General features: G+C 37.1%; 1 protein-coding gene across 1 annotated transcript; it reads right to left on the bottom strand.

The window, feature by feature from the left end:
* Positions 1-13,691: 13,691 nt before the first annotated feature.
* On the bottom strand, positions 13,692-21,257 carry LOC140135853 (actin, cytoplasmic-like). Its single transcript, XM_072157494.1, has 5 exons — positions 21,154-21,257; positions 19,012-19,151; positions 18,194-18,445; positions 17,164-17,428; positions 13,692-15,891 (listed from the first exon to the last, which is right to left on the bottom strand). The coding sequence occupies exons 2-5, from the start codon at positions 19,141-19,143 to the stop codon at positions 15,356-15,358; spliced, it is 1,185 nt and encodes a 394-aa protein (XP_072013595.1). The 5' UTR covers positions 19,144-19,151; positions 21,154-21,257; the 3' UTR covers positions 13,692-15,355.
* Between the last annotated feature and the right edge of the window lie 309 nt (positions 21,258-21,566).

Raw genomic sequence — 21,566 nt, 5'->3', positions numbered from 1 at the left:
CGAGAGAGGAGTTTACGGTCAACATAGAAGACCATTTGGAGAACACTAGCATAGTAGCTAGGATAGCGAAGATATAGTCATCAGGACTTTGGACTGAGATTTACCTTGGATAGATAGGATCGCGGACATTGCCGGATCTTGGATCAAGAACTGAGACCATCAACGGAATATCATCAGAAAGTCAGCCAATCAAGATCTCCAGGCTTGGTTAAGTAATTATAGGTACAGATATTCTTTGTATTAATGGTGATAATTGTTGTAATATTGTATAAGGATTTAATTGATAGCCATACTGCACTAATGAATAAATAATCATAAGTTGTTCTATGTAAGAAACAGTGTGTTTGTGTGTTTGGTGTTGCGTGAACCCGAAGCAGGTGATTTTGGCCTGGGTCATTTTAGTGACCATAACAAATTGGGGGCTTGTCCGGGAACACTTTTTGGGAAACACACTGTAACAGAGACAGTTCATATTAATTTATTAGGTCTCATAAAGAGAGTACAGTATGGCGTTCAATGCAGAACAGTTTATTGAAAGTATAACTTGGGAGAAGTTTAAGGATTTGAGGAAGCCTGATTTGGTGGAACTTGCCAAATATTACAAGTTTAAAGTAAAGCAGGGTACTAAGAAGCAGGAAATCAAAAATGCATTAATTGATGTTTTGGTACAGGAGGAGATTTTTGATGAATCCAAATTGCAATTGAAAGAGGAAGTAGAAATCGAAATTGGTGGGGCAGTTAAACTGAAAGAGCTAGAAATTCAATTAGAACTAAAGAAAATGGAAATGGAACAAAAGAAAATAGAAATGGACCAAAAGAAAATGGAAATGGAACAAAAGAAAATAGAAATGGACCAAAAAGAAAAATTGGAAATGGTCAAGTTAGAGAATGAAAAACAAGAAAAGATAGCTCTTGAACAACAAAAATTAGAGATGGAAAAAACAAAAATTAGCCATGGAAGAAAAGGTGCACCAGGAAAAGATAGCGCTCGAACAACAAAAGTTAGAAATGGAAGAAAAGGAAAAATTAGCAAAACTAGAAATGGAAGAAAAAGTGCGCCTAGAAAAGATGGCAAATGAACAGGCACTTGAGCAACAAAAATTGGCTATGGAAGAAAAAAGAGAAACAAATGAAGCTGCAAATAGAAGCAAATTTAAAAGAACAAGAAATCAAGGAAAAATACAAGTTTGAACAAGAGAAATTAGAAAAACTTGGGGAAAAATATTCATCAAATTTCTCCTCCAAGTCAGGCTTTGATGTCACAAAATATGTCAAGCTTGTGCCAAAGTTTGAAGAAATTGATGTAGACAAGTACTTTGAGCACTTTGAAAAGATTGCCACAAATCTGAAGTGGCCTAAAGAGCATTGGACATTACTTTTACAAAGTAGTTTTGTGGGGAAGGCCAGGGAGATTTACTCATCTCTGTCACTAGAAAAGTGCAGTGACTATAAAGAAGTCAAACAAGCAGTCCTAAAGGCCTACGAGCTGGTGCCCGAAGCCTACAGACAGAAATTTAGAGGGGCAAGAAAGCAAGCAGACCAAACTCATGTTGAATTTGCTAGAGATAAAGAGCAAATGTTTGATAGGTGGCTTGGCTCAAAAGAAATCAAAGATGATTTTGGCCAACTTAGAGAGTTAGTCCTCATAGAAGAATTCAAGAGATGTGTCCATGCTGACATTAAAACTCATTTGGATGAGAGTGCAAGCAAAATAAAAACTCTTCATGAGGCAGCAACAATCGCAGATGACTCTGGGTTAACACATAAGTTGAATTCAGGCAAATTCAGTCATAACAGAAGTTTTGGAAACATGCCTAACCAACCTAAAACAAATCAGGGTGGTACCCAAGATGTGAAAAATCAGTCTTCTTCACAATCAAGTGCAAGTGGTAAAGGGACCTCAGGTTCAAATATTAAACCAAAAAGTGGGGTAGACTTGAAGTCCAAAATAATCTGCAATTACTGTAAGAGGACAGGACATACGATGACCCAGTGTTATTTTTTAAAGAACAAAGGTTCACAAAGGCAGCAGCCATCTACTAATAATACAGTAGGATGTGCAGTATCACTTGGGTCACAAAAGCCAGTTGTCAGTCAGATCAAGAAACAAGAATTCCCACAAAAGGGAAGTAATGAAGACAAAGTTTCTGAAGAATTTGAACCTTTTGTGTTAGAGGGATTGGTATCACTTGATGATAAGAGTAGCCCACAGCCCATAAAGATAGTGCGAGATACGTGCTGTGCACGGTCTGTGATCTTGGAAGGAACTTTGCCCTTTAATGGGGATAGTTCAACAGGCAATGCATTAATCCAGGGTATTGGAATGGAAATACTCAATGTACCACTCCACAAAATGAACTTGTTCTGTGACTTGGTTTCTGGTCCTGTAACCATAGGAGTTAGGGAAGAATTGCCAGTGAAAGGAGTTTCCATGTTGTTGGGAAATGATTTGGCAGGGGGTAAGGTTTTTCCCGACCCAATTGTCACAGATAAGCCCTCTCTGCAGGAAGAAGATACTCAGGAAGATGAGATATTTCCTGCATGTGCAGTCACACGGGCAATGAGTAGAAAAGCTGCCTTAGAAGCAGATGGGGACTTAGGCTACAATTTGGAAGACACATTTGTATCAAAGTTGAGTGAGGAAGAAGACAAATCTCTTTCTCAGGGGCATAAAGAGACCCCTAAGGATGATGACACAGCTTCTGATGAGCAATTTGGGGAAACTATTAAAGACCCATTAAGTCATGACAAGCTGGTTCTGGAGCAGCAAAATGATTCAGAACTCAGGTAGATTAATCAAAGGGCATTGACCCTAGAAGAAGCAGAAAAAGATTCTGTATGTTTTTACAAACAGGGTGGTGTGCTTATGAGAAAGTGGCGCCCACCTGATGTGCCTGCCGATGAAGAGTGGAAGGTGGTGCACCAGATTGTGGTACCAAAAGTATACCACAATGAAGTTATAAACATAGCTCATGATAGTCCTATGGCAGGGCATTTGGGAGTTAAGAAAACTCATGAGAGAATTTTGAGACATTTCTGGTGGCCTACACTTAGGAAAGATGTGTCGGAATACTGCAGGTCATGCCACACATGTCAGATGGTTGGCAAACCAAATCAGACAATTCCTGCAGCACCACTGAAACCAATTCCGGCCTTTGATGAACCATTTAGTAGGGTCATTATAGACTGTGTAGGGCCCTTACCAAAAACCAAATCGGGTAATCAGTACCTGTTGACAATTATGTGTGCATCAACACGCTTTCCTGAAGCCATACCCTTAAGAAATATCAAGGCGCAAACTATAGTCAAGGCTTTAACAAAGTTCTTCACACTTGTAGGACTCCCCAAATCCATACAGTCTGACCAAGGGTCCAATTTCACTTCTGGTTTATTCCAAGAAATCATGTATCAGTTGGGCATAGAGCAATACACATCAAGTACATACCATCCGGAGTCGCAGGGTGCTCTAGAGAGATTTCATCAGACCCTCAAAAACATGATTAGGACTTATTGTTTGGAATTTCAGAAGGACTGGGATGAGGGTGTCCATCTGTTACTGTTTGCTGCCAGGGAGGGTGTTCAGGAAACCCTAGGATTTAGTCCATTTGAGCTGGTTTTTGGACATACAGTGCGTGGCCCTTTGAAGTTACTGAAAGAGAAGTGGCTTGATGAGAAGTCAGACATAAATCTCTTGGATTATGTGTCAAACTTTAAGCATAGGCTTAAACGAGCAACTGAAATTGCTAAAGAGAACTTAAAGCAGGGCCAAGCTAAAATGAAGCAATGGTATGACAAAAAGGCCAAAACTAGAGAATTCAAACCAGGAGAAAAAGTTCTTGTACTTTTTCCAATTCCAGGGCACCCACTACAGGCTAGATATTCAGGCCCATATGTAGTAGATTCAAAGGTGGGCGAAGTGGATTATATCATCAAGACTCCTGATAGGCGTAAAAGTAGACAGTTGTGCCATATAAATATGCTGAAAAAGTATATTGAAAGAAATGTCACTGATGGCTCAAAACCAGTCTGTTCAGTTACAAATGCTGAAGTAAACATGAATGAAGATGCCAACTCTGACGTCATAAATGATCAGAGTGATGATGTAACACACAAAGAGTACAATGTAAAGTTAGAAAACTCGGATGTGCTGGGAAAATTAGATGAAAAGTTAGGGCATCTTTTGGAGGATCAACAAAATCAAATTGGAAAGTTGATCAAAGATTTTGAAGGTATCTTTCCTGATACTCCAACTAGAACGAATGCTGCATTCCATGATATAGATATTGGAGACACGAAACCAATTAAGCAGCATCCATATAGAGTGAATCCATTGAAAATGGAGTATCTGAAGAAAGAGATTCAATATTATGTTAGATAATGATATAATTGAACCAAGTGACAGTGAATGGAGTTCACCATGTTTCCTAGTTCCCAAGCCAGATGGTTCATACAGGCTCGTGGCAGACATGAGATCTGCAAATTTGCATTCAAAGACGGATTCGTACCCTATTCCGAGAATTGATGATTGCATTGACAAGATCGGAAATGCAAAATTTGTGAGGAAGTTTGATCTTTTGAAAGGGTACTGGCAGGTCCCACTAACAGACCGTGCCAAAGAGATTTCTGCATTCTGTACACCATTTGGTCTTTACCAGTACAAGGTTATGCCTTTTGGTTTGAAGAATGCGCCAGTAACCTTTCAAAGAATGGTAAACCAAGTCGTAGCTGATATAGATGGTTGCGAGGCGTATGTTGATGACCTGATTGTTTACCGTCAAACATGGGAACAACACATGGGTCAGCTCCGTCATTTGTTTCAGAAATTGTCTGAAGCAAATTTGACAGTAAATTTGGTGAAAAGTGAGTTTTGCCATGCCACAGTCACATACCTTGGGCATGTGGTAGGTCAAGGTCAAGTCAAACCCATCAAGGCCAAAGTTGAGGCTATTGAGCAATACCCCACGCCTAAAACCAAAAGAGAACTCATGAGATTTTTGGGTATGGTTGGATATTACAGAAAGTTCTGTCCAAACTTTTCGGACATAGCATCACCTCTGACTGATTTGTTGAAAAAGAATGCCAAATTCGTATGGACAGAGCAATGTGAGAATGCATTTCACAAGATCAAGTCAATTCTGATGAGTTCACCCGTGCTATCAGCACCAGATTTTCAGAAGCAGTTTAAACTAGCAGTTGATGCTAGTGACGTAGGCTGTGGTGGTGTTCTCATGCAAGAGGGTGAAGATCAAATTGATCACCCTATATGCTATTACTCAAAGAAGTTTAACAAGCACCAAAGGAATTACTCCACAATTGAAAAGGAGTGTCTTGCATTGCTTTTAGCATTGCAACATTTTGATGTATATTTGTGCATCACAGTGTGCCCTGTGCTTGTCTTCACAGATCATAATCCTCTCACATTCATCCACAGGATGAAGAACAAAAATCAAAGATTGGTGAGATGGAGTTTGACACTACAAGAATACAACCTGGACATCAAGCATATTAAAGGAAAAGAGAATGTTGTGGCCGATGCCTTGTCCAGAGTTGAATTAGACAAACAAAATTTCCTTTAAAAAGGCACATGAGTGACAAGTAGTCACTGTATATGTACATAGTGTGAAAAGTAAACATCATAGTTTATGAAGATGTTTCAAAGTGAAAGCTAAGAAAGTTTTCATTGCATTCAAACTTTCTTCTTTTAAGGGGGAGGGTGTTACATGCCCCCAAATTATGATAATATTCAATAAAAGTTTTGTATTTTGTCATCAAACACTAATTTTCACTTGTTGTGAGATTTATCTCCATTTGTTTATACATGGAATATTCTAGAAGGTTAAATGATTAAAGTGATCAAAAATGCATATTTAGTAATATGGAGAAAGTTCTGGATCATAATGGAATCAAATAGAACATGATTACCACAGCAGTAAGTGCTGCTGGCACGATGCCAAGAAATCACAGTGCAGCACTGTACACAGGTAAAGGATTGTGATTGGTTTGTGTTGAGGTAATGTGCTATTTTTAGAACTGTGTACAGAGTAATGAGTCTGATTGGCTTGTGGTGATTTCATGCACTATTTTGGGAAGTGATGTAATTAGATTAATCTAGAATCATAAGAAATAGTATAAAAAGCCTGAGGATTGAATGATTGGCAGGAAGGAGAGAGAGGAGACTGAGTTGTAAGAGATAACTCTGTGAAATTTATGTTAGCCAGCATTGGTACAAAGTTACCATAATTGAAGTCTTCAAACTTCGCGGTTCTTGTGCTGGAGAGAATTAAATACGCCAAAGGCGGTAGTAGAGCCAATAGTGCTCGATTGTGCTGTCGACTTAGAGAAGCGGCAGACTGAAATATCTCCATCATCGAACTGTGGTATATTGCTGGTCTGACATAGTCTGTCAAGTGGAGCAGAAAGCTTGCTCAAGAGATCTCCGAGAGAGGAGTTTACGGTCAACATAGAAGACCATTTGGAGAACACTAGCATAGCAGCTAGGATAGCGAAGATATAGTCATCAGGACTTTGGACTGAGATTTACCTTGGATAGATAGGATCGCGGACATTGCCGGATCTTGGATCAAGAACTGAGACCATCAACGGAATATCATCAGAAAGTCAGCCAATCAAGATCTCCAGGCTTGGTTAAGTAATTATAGCTAAAGATATTCTTTGTATTAATGGTGATAATTGTTGTAATATTGTATAAGGATTTAATTGATAGCCATACTGCACTAATGAATAAATAATCATAAGTTGTTCTATGTAAGAAACAGTGTGTTTGTGTGTTTGGTGTTGCGTGAACCCGAAGCAGGTGATTTTGGCCTGGGTCATTTTAGTGACCATAACAGGCCCAGGAAAAACTGTTGTCAACATTGTATGCTGCCAGATCGAGGTTTTCCTCGCATATTGCGGAATCGTGCAATGGTGAATATTCGCCAGCGAAGTGATATATAATAATCGGTTTAACTACCATAGCAATAGGAGAAAACAATTTTTTGTTTATACCGCGCTGCACTAGTACGTTCACGCGGTACCTCTGCATTGAACCATATCAAGCTGATAACTCGCACCTGTAAAAGTGGTATTGTATTCATTCTATGATTGCAGACATACACAGGTGATGAGTGCAACCTGCTTGTAGTGCCGCGCGATATATTTAAAAAATTCACCGATTGGTATGGTAGTTAACCCGATTATTACGTTACTTCGCCTGCGAATAGTAGAAGGAGATTGCACGAGATCTTCCCCTATTGTACTATCTACCAAAAAACGTTTCAAAACGTAAATAAAGGGCCAAAGTTTAAAAAAATTTCCTGTGTGGCTTTTCACCCTTTTTAACACTTGGTCCCATTTAGTAAAGTCGTAATAACATGAATAACGGATCATAATTTTCACATGCTACAATTTTCACTTATAGTTTTTTAATATAGTTTTTGTTATATTACACCGCTTTTGAACAGTCTTAAAAGACTGTTCAAAAGCGGTGCAATATACAGTAGGCTATGTATTATCAAAAACATTTAAAGGTTTATGTTTTATTATATTGCGTGTTCATAAAGAGTAGTAGAGTATTATATATACTTAGCAAATCGACTGTCTGTCAACGTGCTGCATATATGCCCTACATCTGTACATAAGGCGCAGAATCCTACATGACGATGAATAATTTAACAAAGTGAGTATTTGCTACTTTTTCTTAAATCCAAATACATTATAACGTATACGGAAAAACTTCAATCACGCACGAACATTAGGCCTAATTAATTTACTCTACGAAACCAACAAGTATAGATGACTTCGTATGGGTCTTTAGAAACTTTCATTAATGGGACCAAGTTTAAAAAAGGGTGAAAAACCACACAGGAAAGAACTTTTTAAACTTTGGCCCCTTTTTACGTTTTGAAACGTTTTTTGGTAGATTTTGGGTTGGATATCCATATTGCGCGGTTAGTGGTTCTTTGTAGCCCTGCGGGGCAACTAATTGGATATGTAAATAAAAATATCAATCTTCACTAATCAGATATAATATATAATGGTATCTGGCTCCCGGCATGAATTATTGATTTTATAAGTAGGCAAAATAAATCACACAATAGTGACTACGGTGTTATAGTAAAGCACAAACGAACCAAAAAAAGTTTGACTGAGGTCACACTGAGGTTGCAGTGATATGTATGGGATTGAAAAGCACATGGGCCAGCCTGCAGTACTTTAAGATTGGCGGCTGGTTTACATGTAGTTAATTGTCATGTGTATAATCTCTTATAGATGCTGATAAATCGTGTTTATTGCAAATTTATCTGAATGTGTTTTTTAATAGAATTCTATCATCCAGACAGGTTGATGCAGCAACATTTGACACTACTAGATTTAGCTACATTTCAACCGAGCTCGGTACTTTTAAAATAGGCTTAATATGCTTAAGATTCACGTACAAGCTCAAAGTTTAGACACAATAAATTGAACAGTTACATTTATATAATATCAAAATGGTAAACTATGAAAAGCCATTCAGTTAACAACTATTTATTTAATTACGCTTTTAAACAAATATTGAATTCGAGTCAAGCTCTGTCTGCGGATATTATTAACACCCTCTAGCAAGGTCACGACGTCATTTTAATAACAATACGCTATTAACATAAGATACATGCTGATGAGTGATTATCAGGCGATTGGCAGCCAGGCTACACATGCATACATTATTGGTGCTTTTCTCCATTGCTTTTGTACGTCAGGCCGGCCAAGTAAATACTATTCATTCAATCAATCAATCAATCAATCAATCAATCAATCAATCAATCAATCAATCAATCAATCAATCAATCAATCAATCGATCAATCAATCAATCAATCAATCAATCAATCAATCAATCAATCAATAAATCAACCAACCAATCAATCAATCAATCAATCAATCAATCAATAATTGATTAATTAATCCATCGATTGATTGATCAATCGATCGGTCGGTCGCACTAAAAACACTTATTGTATATTTGCAAAGTTAAGCAATATTTGCAATATTAAGCATGTTAATCCAAAAGGAAAGTACATATATGTATTCTATTCACCCAGAGCTTTAATAGCTTCCAAAATTTCAAGGAACGCATAGCTATTTTTCTTATTGATGACGTTTTTTATTGTATTAAAACGTAATGAAGAAATTTGCACAATAATTCTAAAATTATGTATATATATATATATATATATATAGTATGATATATATGACATATAATATGTTTTATTTTTTAAAGAAATTGTTTGGAGTTGGAGAGCGAACTCCACCCTAGGGACTGTTTTTTAAATGATTGTCTGACAACATGTATAGTAGTTAAAATCTCGTAATGACCTTCGTCTTCTGAACATTTATCGTTAGCGAGAGCGCCATCTTTCTGTTTATAGTACATAATGATAGCATGAAGGCGCTCTTAATATGTATCTCTTGAAGCAGAAAAATATTTGTCAAAATATTTAAGTTTTATAGTTTGTTAGCTTACTAGACTCTACGGTATAGTAGTTATCTTTCCAAGTGTGATTTTCTATTTGATCTTTTTTATTAAACGGAATGTCAATGTAAAAAAACACCAGAGCAAATTCTTCATAAATAAAGTTCTGTGCAGCATTTGTGGCATATTAATATTTTTTGTTTTGTGTTTTTTAATAGAATTCTATCATCCAGACAGGTTGATGCAGCAACATTTGACACTACTAGATTTAGCTACATTTCAACCGAGCTCGGTACTTTTAAAATAGGCTTAATATGCTTAAGATTCACGTACAAGCTCAAAGTTTAGACACAATAAATTGAACAGTTACATTTATATAATATCAAATGGTAAACTATGAAAAGCCAATCAGTTAACAACTATTTATTTAATTACGCTTTTAAACAAATATTGAATTCGAGTCAAGCTCTGTCTGCGGATATTATTAACACCCTCTAGCAAGGTCACGACGTCATTTTAATAACAATACGCTATTAACATAAGATACATGCTGATTAGTGATTATCAGGCGATTGGCAGCCAGGCTACACACGCATACATTATTGGTGCTTTTCTCCATTGCTTTTGTACGTCAGGCCGGCCAAGTAAATACTATTCATTCATTCATTCATTCAATCAATCAATCAATCAATCAATCAATCAATCAATCAATCAATCAATCAATCAATCAATCAATCAATCAATCGATCAATCAATCAATCAATCAATAAATCAACCAACAAATCAATCAATCAATCAATCAATAATTGATTAATTAATCAATCGATTGATTGATCAATCGATCGGTCGGTCGCACTAAAAACACTTATTGTATATTTGCAAAGTTAAGCAATATTTGCAATATTAAGCATGTTAATCCAAAAGGAAAGTACATATATGTATTCTATTCACCCAGAGCTTTAATAGCTTCCAAAATTTCAAGGAACGCATAGCTATTTTTCTTATTGATGACGTTTTTATTGTATTAAAACGTAATGAAGAAATTTGCACAATAATTCTAAAATTATGTATATATATATATATATATATATATATATATATAGGCGAGAGAAATTGGTGTAGCACTAACCCCGAATGTAATCTGTTCGTAAATAATATATAAGCGAAAGAAATTTGAACAGATGGGGCGAGCGTAGCATAAATAATCGCAAAAATAACTTTGCTGCTAGAGGGACTCGAACCCACGGCCTTCGCTGTTCATGAAGCGATGCTCTAACCACTGAGCTATAGCAACTCATGTGGCTAGGAAGCGAGTTAATTACATATACCTCTACAGTGTTCATTGCGCAATGCCGCTCATCATTCAGGATGATCCCCGTATAATATACGGTTATACTTATAAGCTACACATGACTAAATACATAGTATATACACAGGCGAGAGAAATTGGTGTAGCACTAACCCCGAATGTAATCTGTTCGTAAATAATATATAAGCGAAAGAAATTTGAACAGATGGGGCGAGCGTAGCATAAATAATCGCAAAAATAACTTTGCTGCTAGAGGGACTCGAACCCACGGCCTTCGCTGTTCATGAAGCGATGCTCTAACCACTGAGCTATAGCAACTCATGTGGCTAGGAAGCGAGTTAATTACATATACCTCTACAGTGTTCATTGCGCAATGCCGCTCATCATTCAGGATGATCCCCGTATAATATACGGTTATACTTATAAGCTACACATGACTAAATACATAGTATATACACAGGCGAGAGAAATTGGTGTAGCACTAACCCCAAATGTAATCTGTTCGTAAATAATATATAAGCGAAAGAAATTTGAACAGATGGGGCGAGCGTAGCATAAATAATCGCAAAAATAACTTTGCTGCTAGAGGGACTCGAACCCACGGCCTTCGCTGTTCATGAAGCGATGCTCTAACCACTGAGCTATAGCAACTCATGTGGCTAGGAAGCGAGTTAATTACATATACCTCTACAGTGTTCATTGCGCAATGCCGCTCATCATTCAGGATGATCCCCGTATAATATACGGTTATACTTATAAGCTACACATGACTAAATACATAGTATATACACAGGCGAGAGAAATTGGTGTAGCACTAACCCCGAATGTAATCTGTTCGTAAATAATATATAAGCGAAAGAAATTTGAACAGATGGGGCGAGCGTAGCATAAATAATCGCAAAAATAACTTTGCTGCTAGAGGGACTCGAACCCACGGCCTTCGCTGTTCATGAAGCGATGCTCTAACCACTGAGCTATAGCAACTCATGTGGCTAGGAAGCGAGTTAATTACATATACCTCTACAGTGTTCATTGCGCAATGCCGCTCATCATTCAGGATGATCCCCGTATAATATACGGTTATACTTATAAGCTACACATGACTAAATACATAGTATATACACAGGCGAGAGAAATTGGTGTAGCACTAACCCCGAATGTAATCTGTTCGTAAATAATATATAAGCGAAAGAAATTTGAACAGATGGGGCGAGCGTAGCATAAATAATCGCAAAAATAACTTTGCTGCTAGATGGACTCGAACCCACGGCCTTCGCTGTTCATGAAGCGATGCTCTAACCACTGAGCTATAGCAACTCATGTGGCTAGGAAGCGAGTTAATTACATATACCTCTACAGTGTTCATTGCGCAATGCCGCTCATCATTCAGGATGATCCCCGTATAATATACGGTTATACTTATAAGCTACACATGACTAAATACATAGTATATACACAGGCGAGAGAAATTGGTGTAGCACTAACCCCAAATGTAATCTGTTCGTAAATAATATATAAGCGAAAGAAATTTGAACAGATGGGGCGAGCGTAGCATAAATAATCGCAAAATAACTTTGCTGCTAGAGGGACTCGAACCCACGGCCTTCGCTGTTCATGAAGCGATGCTCTAACCACTGAGCTATAGCAACTCATGTGGCTAGGAAGCGAGTTAATTACATATACCTCTACAGTGTTCATTGCGCAATGCCGCTCATCATTCAGGATGATCCCCGTATAATATACGGTTATACTTATAAGCTACACATGACTAAATACATAGTATATACACAGGCGAGAGATCTTGTAGCACTAACCCCGAATGTAATCTGTTCGTAAATAATATAAAAGCGCACGAAATTTGAACAGATGGGGCGAGCGTAGCATAAATAATCGCAAAAATAACTTTGCTGCTAGAGGGACTCGAACCCACGGCCTTCGCTGTTCATGAAGCGATGCTCTAACCACTGAGCTATAGCAACTCATGTGGCTAGGAAGCGAGTTAATTACATATACCTCTACAGTGTTCATTGCGCATTATTTATGCTCATCATTCAGGATGATCCCATCTGTATAATATACGGTTATACTTATAAGCTACACATGACTAAATACATAGTATATACACAGGCGTGAGAAATTGGTGTAGCACTAACACCAATGTAATCTGTTCGTAAATAATATATAAGCGAAAAGAAATTTGAACAGATGGGCGAGCGTAGCATAAATAATCAAAAATAACTTTGCTGCTAGAGGACTCGAACCCACGGCCTTCGCTGTTCATGAAGCGATGCTCTAACCACTGAGCTATAGCAACTCATGATGGCTAGGAAGCGAGTTAATTACATATACCTCTACAGAGTCCCTCTAGCAGCAAAGTTATTTTTGCGATTATTTATGCTACGCTCGCCCCATCTGTTCAAATTTCTTTCGCTTATATATATATATATACTTATAGTATGATATATATGACATATAATATGTTTTATTTTTTAAAGAAATCGGTTGGAGTTGGAGAGCGAACTCCACCCTAGGGACTGTTTTTTTAAATGATTGTCTGACAACATGTATAGTAGTTAAAATCTCGTAATGACCTTCGTCTTCTGAACATTTATCGTTAGCGAGAGCGCCATCTTTCTGTTTATAGTACATAATGATAGCATGAAGGCGCTCTTAATATGTATCTCTTGAAGCAGAAAAATATTTGTCAAAATATTTAAGTTTTATAGTTTGTTAGCTTACTAGACTCTACGGTATAGTAGTTATCTTTCCAAGTGTGATTTTCTATTTGATCTTTTTTATTAAACGGAATGTCAATGTAAAAAAACACCAGAGCAAATTCTTCATAAATAAAGTTCTGTGCAGCATTTGTGGCATATTAATATTTTTTGTTTTGTTTATTTGATCTTTTCTACTGGACATATTTTGCCTCAAATAATATTACATCTACGAATATTGAAGTAACATAGTATTTATTATAGAAAGTTGATTAATATGAGTACGAGAATAAAAATAATATTTATTTACTATCAGCCTTACAACCAACAGAACAATTAAAGAAACTAACAATAATAAATGATTACGTACGTACTTTATTTTTTTTAGTTTTAATAGCTTCCCCTTACTTACTCCCCATTCCAGAAAACTACAGCACTCATTTTTTTTAATTAAAAAATATTATCCTGTTTTGCCAAATGAAACATAGCTAAATCCTCATCCTTTAGTTAGTCTTAACTGGCAATAAAAGTCAATTTTATCATTTGGACAATTTTTGGAAATAAGGGCCAAAAATATGCGTTTTAGGGTGATTTTCGTATGTTGTGACAATCACACCCAAAGACTTGTACTAAGACTAATTTCAGTTTATGCATTCTAATTTTTGGAAAAGACATGTTTATTCTTATAACCAACAATTTAATTAAAGTAAAACAAAAAAGTGAAAATTAGAGCAACATTTCGACATATACTAAAGATTTTGAATGCTTAGACTGGTTCCAAGTCTGTGATTTTTGTCACTCGATTGTCAGAAAACATGCCGAAAATGCATGTTTTTGGCTCTTTTTTCAAGAAATTAGTAAAATTGTGAACTTTTTCTTTTATCTCCAGTTAGGATTAAATGACTGATAAGGATTGAGGATTTTAATCCCAAAAAAATAGTGCTGTAGTTTTCTGGAATGGGGAGTAATCACTTGAACTTTTTTTTTTCTTCAAAAAGTGCACTTATAGAACTATTATACTCAACTATTAATCTACTCTTTTTTTACAGTGTGAAGCCTTGATTTGGTAAAAGTATAATCTTTGTCTTATTATTTTACCGTAGCCCATCTCTTTGATCCTCAATCTATAGCTTTATTATGAAGTTACTTATTTGACCCATCAATTCAGAACAATTGTTTCCTTTATCCATTCAATTAGCTACATTTTCCAACAAATTAATTAGCAAATTATGTACTTAAGTCGAATCTGTACAACTTAAGATGCACACATTTGATATTCCAAATTAAGGCAGCTGCCTTCAGTGTAAACATTAAATCTGCAACATTATTTGCATTTAAATTTGATATCAAACCCTCATTTGGGAGAATTCCAACCTGTAGTGGAGGATGAAACAACCATTCTTGAACAAAATCATCTGTTCATAGAAGTGATTTCATACGACTAGTCCAATAAAATATCCACTTCCTTGGCAGACGTTTCGGAAACTGTCAGTGTCCTTTTTCGATGCTATTGTTGTAATCACGATCTGTGTATAGGTGATGTTGATCGCTGCTTAGCAACCGAGTTGCCAGTTGATTTTCTGCCAGTTATCAAATCGTCAAAAACGTCACTTAAGTTGTACTGCCCCTCGTCTCTGTTCATGGTGTTGCCCTGCTTCCTGATTGTGATTGTATAGCATCGAAAAAGAAAACCGACTGTTTCCAAAACGTCTGCAAGATAGTGGATATTTTATTGGACTAGTCGTATGAAATCATAACTAATAATGAAACAAGTATAACATATTATGCTTCAAGTTGTCTTCATTGAGTTAACAAAACTTGGCGTTGATCATGTTCACCCTGTAATTAAAAAAAATCCATGCACTTTATATAAGCATTTGTTAAAAGCACTTCTTGTGAACAATGCCCGGACCACTCTCATCATATTCTTGCTTACTGATACACATTTGCTGGAAAGTGGAGAGTGAAGCCAACATAGATCCTCCGATCCACGTTGAATATTTATGCTCTGGTGGTGCAACTACATTTATCTTGCTTATTGAGGGTGGCGCTAACGAGGTTATTTCTGTCTGCATTCGATCTGCCATTCCAGGGAACCTAGCAGACCCTCCAGACAAGATGATGTTTGCATATAGGTCCTTGTGAAGATCAATATCGCATTTTTTGATACTTTCATATGTCAGTTCATGAATGCCTCCGTCAGAATCGGCATTGTGCTGCATTTTCATAAGGGATGGCTGGAACAGCGCTTCTGGACAACGGAATCTCTCGTTTCCAATAGTGATGTCCTGCCCATCAGGAAGCGTGTAACGTTGGTTCAGTGATGAGCTGGAGGCTGCCGTCTGCATGTCATTTTCAAAGTCATTGGAAACAAAGCAATGCCTTTCCTTAATATGACGAACAACTTCTTTTTTGGCTGAAAGAGAAAAAAAAAAGATTTAAAAATTAAAATTTAAAGAAATGAATAAACTAACGTACGTATCATAGGGTTCATTCATAAAGTATTATACTCCATTTTATATGAACAAAGAAATTGCTTATTCGACGAGAAGGCTTACATGATGACATTCTAACCACATCTAGCTCATTTTTAAAACCTCCGGCTTATACACCGAGCACAAGAAAATACATTATTATTTACATCAGCCTTCTGAGTTGTATAATAAATCCGCGTAACGCAGAAGTACCCGGATGACTACAATGTAAAAATACTGTATGCGCAGATGATGTTCGCGTGCGTACATCTCACTCCCAATGAGTTGGGTCAAATCCACAGAGGTCGGTATACACAAGAGTCGCATTAGTTTACATGTTCACGTAACCGCCTGAACTCATTTGCATAAGTTTGGAGGTGGGCTGATCGTATTTTGATTCGTCGAACACCTAATTTGCATAGGTTTGGAGGTTTCCATATTTGGGTTTACCTAATTAATTATTAACGACCCGGAGGTTGTTTACCATCATGACGTCATTAGAGCTGGTCACTTCGTCAAACATCCGACGAACGAACGTTTGCAGTTTTCTTTTTATTACTGTTATATCGTGAAATACCATGTAGCTGACGTGTTAGTCCAATATGATAGGAAAATATTTTAACCGATGACCCCATGTTCAAATTGGCTAAATAAGCTGTATTTTCGCTGGAAAGGGGCCGGGACGAGTCGGCCATTTTGTTTGCAAAAGGCATGTTCTTCTCCCGCGTTACCCGGAAGTGGCAGCACCAGAACAAATGACGTCATTTCTGGATTTCAGCCGGAACGGTTACGTTCACTGCCGTGCATCAGTATAGGCATCAGCTTATCTAGGTTTTACTAAAGTAAAACATCTTTGGTCAAATCAGTCAAAGTTGGTTACGGTGAATATTGAACCCTTGTGAACTCTGAAAACCGTTTTTTTTTTCACGCTATGAAACTTCGTGAAATGATTGAATTTATGTGATTATATCTTCATGTTATTTATATGTCTTCCTCATATTTGAAGGCCGAGGGCCTATATGTACAAATGAATCTAAACTGAAACTGAAAACCGTTTTACATGATAGGTCAATACAATGAGTGTTAGAGAGGTTGCCAATAATAAACAGATATTCAAGAAAACCAGCATTTCGCGAACCAATTGTTAACAAATACTACGGTTCTTTTTACTACAATACGTTTTATTACAATACTCCGTCACCTTGGAAACTAACCTCTTGTATAGTTTGCATAAAAATAGTCTCCTTTTGCCGGCGTTGCCGTAAGAAGCTTTTCGAGATAGTCGGTGAGTTCACGACCAGCAAGCTCACTTCTAGTTGTTGCATGAGGTAAATAGTGTGATTCATACACAGGCACAATGTGAGAAACTTCATCACCTAAACTAACAACAATCCCGGTGGTACGACCACTAGCGTAAAGTGACAACACTGCCTGATTTGCCAAGTAAGCACATGGGACGTTGAAGGTTTCGAACATGCTCTGCAATTAACCATATAAGATGCATACAATATTATAAGATGATTTTACTTCTTTATAAGTGTGACGTATTTGGGGCTCGAGGAAACTGACATGATAAAATTTTGAGAGAAAAAATCAGGACTCAGCAGGGATTGAACCCCAGTAGCTGGATTACCAGCGACCAATTATATATTAAATAATGAAGAAGGAGGAGACCTATTATGCTTCACCCTAGGCACAAATTAACATAATTATGCGAGGATCGGAAATAAACGATGAAAGTCCGAGAATTTGATTATATCCGTTTGCTCGAGCCCCAAATACGTCATTTAAATAACAATTTCTCGGGCTTGCATCGTTTATTTCCGATCCTCGCATATATTAAGTTGTGCCAGTGGGCCGGCGTAGCGTCATAGGGGGACGGGGGCACGTGCCCCCCAATCGATCTGAAATTTTAAAAAATACATAGGAAAATGGCCGAAAAACGGCTTGTGCCCCCCCCCATCAGACCCGGTGCCCCCCAATCAGACCCAGTGCCTCCTCAATCGGATGACCCGCGCTACGCCACTGAGTTGTGTCTCGCCTTGTGAAGCATATAGGCCGCCTCCTTCTTCCTTATTCTTTATAAGTGTATATGTTTATTTTTCAATCCATTAACGCCCCGAATTAAAGTTGCCAATGTAACAAAATTAGAATTATGAGATGACCATTGAAAAACATTTTAGCATCACGACATAGGTGAAACATTTTTTTTCTGTCAACAACAACATGGAAATAAATACGTACCCGCATCATCTTTTCTCTGTTGGATTTGGGGTTATCAGGAGCCTCTGTCAGCAATACAGGATGCTCTTCTGGAGCCAACCGGAGCTCGTTATAGAATGTGTGATGCCAGATGTTTTCCATGTTCTCATTGTGGATGTCGGCGATGACCCCGCTTTTAAATGGGTAGGTCAGAGCAAGATTAAGAATGCCTCTTTCGTCCTCATTCCCAACATAAATGTCTTTTGGAGCAACCATAAGACCTATTGTTGAAGACTGTATGAAGCGATAAAAAGGAAGAAAATTGGATAATTGTAATGATAAGAGCTCGCCATGATAAAATCAAAAAGAGAACACTGTCCTTGAATTATTGATAAAACGGGAACAGCCCAAGTCCGAAGGGTAATTAGTCCGAAAAAGGGTTAGTACGAAGGGTCGTTAGTCTAAAAAGGGTTAAAGTTAGGATTTAGGTCAGAATTAGGGTAAGGGATAAGGTTAGGGTTAGGTTTAGGTGTAGCGTTATGGTTAGGGTTAGTGCTACAGAGAGGAATAGTGTAAGTGTTAGGATTAGGATTAGAGTTGTGGTTTAGTGTGGGTTAGGGTTAAAGCTAGCGTTATTTTTAAGGAATGAATAGGCCATAGATTATAGGTTATGATTAGGGTGAAGTTTAGGGTTATGGTTTATAAGTTATTGGTATTTCGGACTAATGCCCCTACGTAGTATCAACCTGTTACCGGCACAACTCCGACTGGCGTGGGCAATGCATTCGAGCTATTGTTTTATTCATTTAATTATCGCCTAGGGCTGCTTAATCAAGTTTTTGTCATTCAAAAAATCTTACCCGATCCCGATATTGTGGTCTTCCAACGACAGAAGGAAATATGGCCCTCGGTTTGTCGGCTCCTGCAAACCCGGCTTTGAGTTCACTGGAACCATTATCTAGGACAACAGTTTCAGATTCGTCGTCGCACATGATGATAACTACATCAAAAGATAATAAACACGCCTGAATTGACAAACACAATTTTATATTGTTTTCTGACATACTATATGATTCTGAATAAAGGGAAGTTTTTTGTGGGAACATCATAAGTACCGCGTGTTCTCCCAAATCATAACAAAATATTTAAAAATAAAATCATTAGTGTTTTGAATTTTAATACCAGAAATATAATGGAATAATAAAAACTATTTATTCTGTTAATGTTATTGAGATATTTGCATTTTGTTTTGATGTGACATACTATTGGAAATCAATGGAACCTTGTTTTTATTATTGACAGCCCAAAAGATTATTTATAATCACATTTAATGTCCATCAAAGATAAATTATCTTTGTACCTTTATATCTATGTTTCATACTGCTTCATACACTTCTAGATAGTGAGAACCAATCGGATCAAACGTTAGTAAATTACTAGCCGTGCGGGTTGATGCATTTATATTTGCTTGTATTTCCAACATTTTTAGTGACAATTTTGTTATAGAAATAGCAAAAATCAAGAGATTTTTTTTCGTGTATGAAATAGTTTAATAAATGCGTATCACTTGTTGCTCGAGAAATTGTACAAAATAATGCACTTGTACTGAGAATTTGATGCGTCTAATGCACTCCCCCACGGGCTCGTGAACTAGACGTATCAACATCTCAGTGCGCGTGCATTATTTGTACAATTTCACTCTGAACCCATAAAAAGCGCCTTGTGATCCTTGGATGTATTGTGCTTTAAATAAATAAATACTTGAATTATTATTATAATAGCACTATATAAATTTGCCAAATTAATAATTAAAAACCTCACTTAAATTTGTAATTTTCTTTGCTTTGTTGTTTTCTTATGATTATCCTGGACCATATTTTTTTGGTGATTTTCACTTGGAGATAAAAAAAGTGTAAAATCATAAAAATTATCAACGGCTGATTGGCAATAAGTAAGCTTTTTAACGGGTTCGCCGTTGGACAAGTTTGGAACTGTCAAGCTTTCGTCAGGAGCAGCTCTGACTTCTTCTTCAGGACAAAGTACCTAAGAATGTGACATGTAGACCGCCCTTGCCTACTGATGACTTTGAAAAGAGTTGTTCACTGAATACAGCTCGGCATTGGCTGAACACGCTTGCAAGTGTAAAGAAAGCTAATGTAAAAGTTTTGGTGTCTCTGAAAAGGTCATTCACTGAAGACTGCCCCCTGTCAACAGAGAACAAGCAGACCTCGCCTATTTGCTAATGTAAGAGGTTTTGATGGCTCTGAAAAGAGCCGTTCACTGAAGACTGAAGTTGTTTGAAAATAATGATACGTCTGATGTCTTTGCCGTAATTTCTATTGATGTTAGAAGTTCCATTGACTCTGATTTCTAATGCTTCACGGGTCAACCTCATCCCGAAGTGGGAAACTTGTTCTAGTTTGGTGGTTTCATCCCAAAGAGGTTCATGGCCTTCTTTACAGACGTGTTCAGCTAATGCCGAGCTGTCTTCAGTGAACGGCTCTTTTCAGAGCCATCAGTAGGCAAGGGGTGGTCTACATGTCTCATTCTCAGGTACTTTGTCCTGAAGAAGTCAGAGCTACTCCTGACGTAAGCTTGACAGTATCAAACTTGTCCGACCGCAAACCTGCTAAAAACCTTTCTAATTGTTTTGAACTTCCGTCGTAAAAGCCTATCCCACAATTTGGCAAACACTAGAATGGAAAATATGGCTACTGCCTATGTTCAAACCATTTTTTGTGACCAACTATTACCTTTTCCACCAATAATCACACTCAAACAACGGCGTAGGAGCGTGTCCAAAGCGTTTGATAATGAATACTGATGGATGCTCTACCTATACTAGGCCTATAATATTACTAATAATTAGTATTATTTTGGTGAATGGATAAATGTCGTTGGCCTTCCTTCCGTTCGTGTATTAATTCCATAATAATTAGCATGAGGTTTTTAATCTTTATAATCTTTAATTATTAATTGTGTTTAAAAGTTAAATATTTTACCTTTGAGTTGAGAAGTAACTGCAAAAAGAAAATCCGAAAAAGAGTCTTGTTAAACGTCTAAGTCCAAACTTCCAAACTCGATTCAATATCACACCTATAGAGTCGTTGAACTGCACTTGCAAAGTAAAGGTGGTGGTCATATATTAATAAACTAATTGCACCAAAGGACTGGTATTTATAAGCAAAAATTACCTTTCACTTTCTATTTCTACTTTTTTTTCTTTCTCAGAAACTCCTTTTTAAAGCATGCTTACAAGCGTGACAAGCCAACTATAGTATTATCTGTTTTTGATTATTAATATGGTTATAATGCCGTTAGGTACTTTGTTACTCTCTAAATGTAAAGGAGTGAAATTTCACTACAAGGATCCAGGCTTATTATTAGATGGACAGAATGTCACTCTATAATCTAC

This window comes from Amphiura filiformis, chromosome 16 (assembly GCF_039555335.1).
Source record: "Amphiura filiformis chromosome 16, Afil_fr2py, whole genome shotgun sequence".
NCBI classification, from domain to species: Eukaryota; Metazoa; Echinodermata; class Ophiuroidea; order Amphilepidida; family Amphiuridae; genus Amphiura; species Amphiura filiformis.
This window is presented reverse-complemented; position numbering and strand designations above follow the sequence as displayed.

Excerpts from the sequence above, each read along its gene's own strand:
- LOC140135853 (XM_072157494.1), bottom strand. The coding sequence starts at position 19,143 with ATGTGCGACGACGAATCTGAAACTGTTGTCCTAGATAATGGTTCCAGT. Across the intron at positions 17,429-18,193 it reads ACAGAGAAAAGATGATGCGG|AGCATGTTCGAAACCTTCAA; the intron begins GTACGTATTTAT and ends GGTTAATTGCAG. Across the intron at positions 15,892-17,163 it reads TTATGCAAACTATACAAGAG|CCAAAAAAGAAGTTGTTCGT; the intron begins GTTAGTTTCCAA and ends TTTCTCTTTCAG.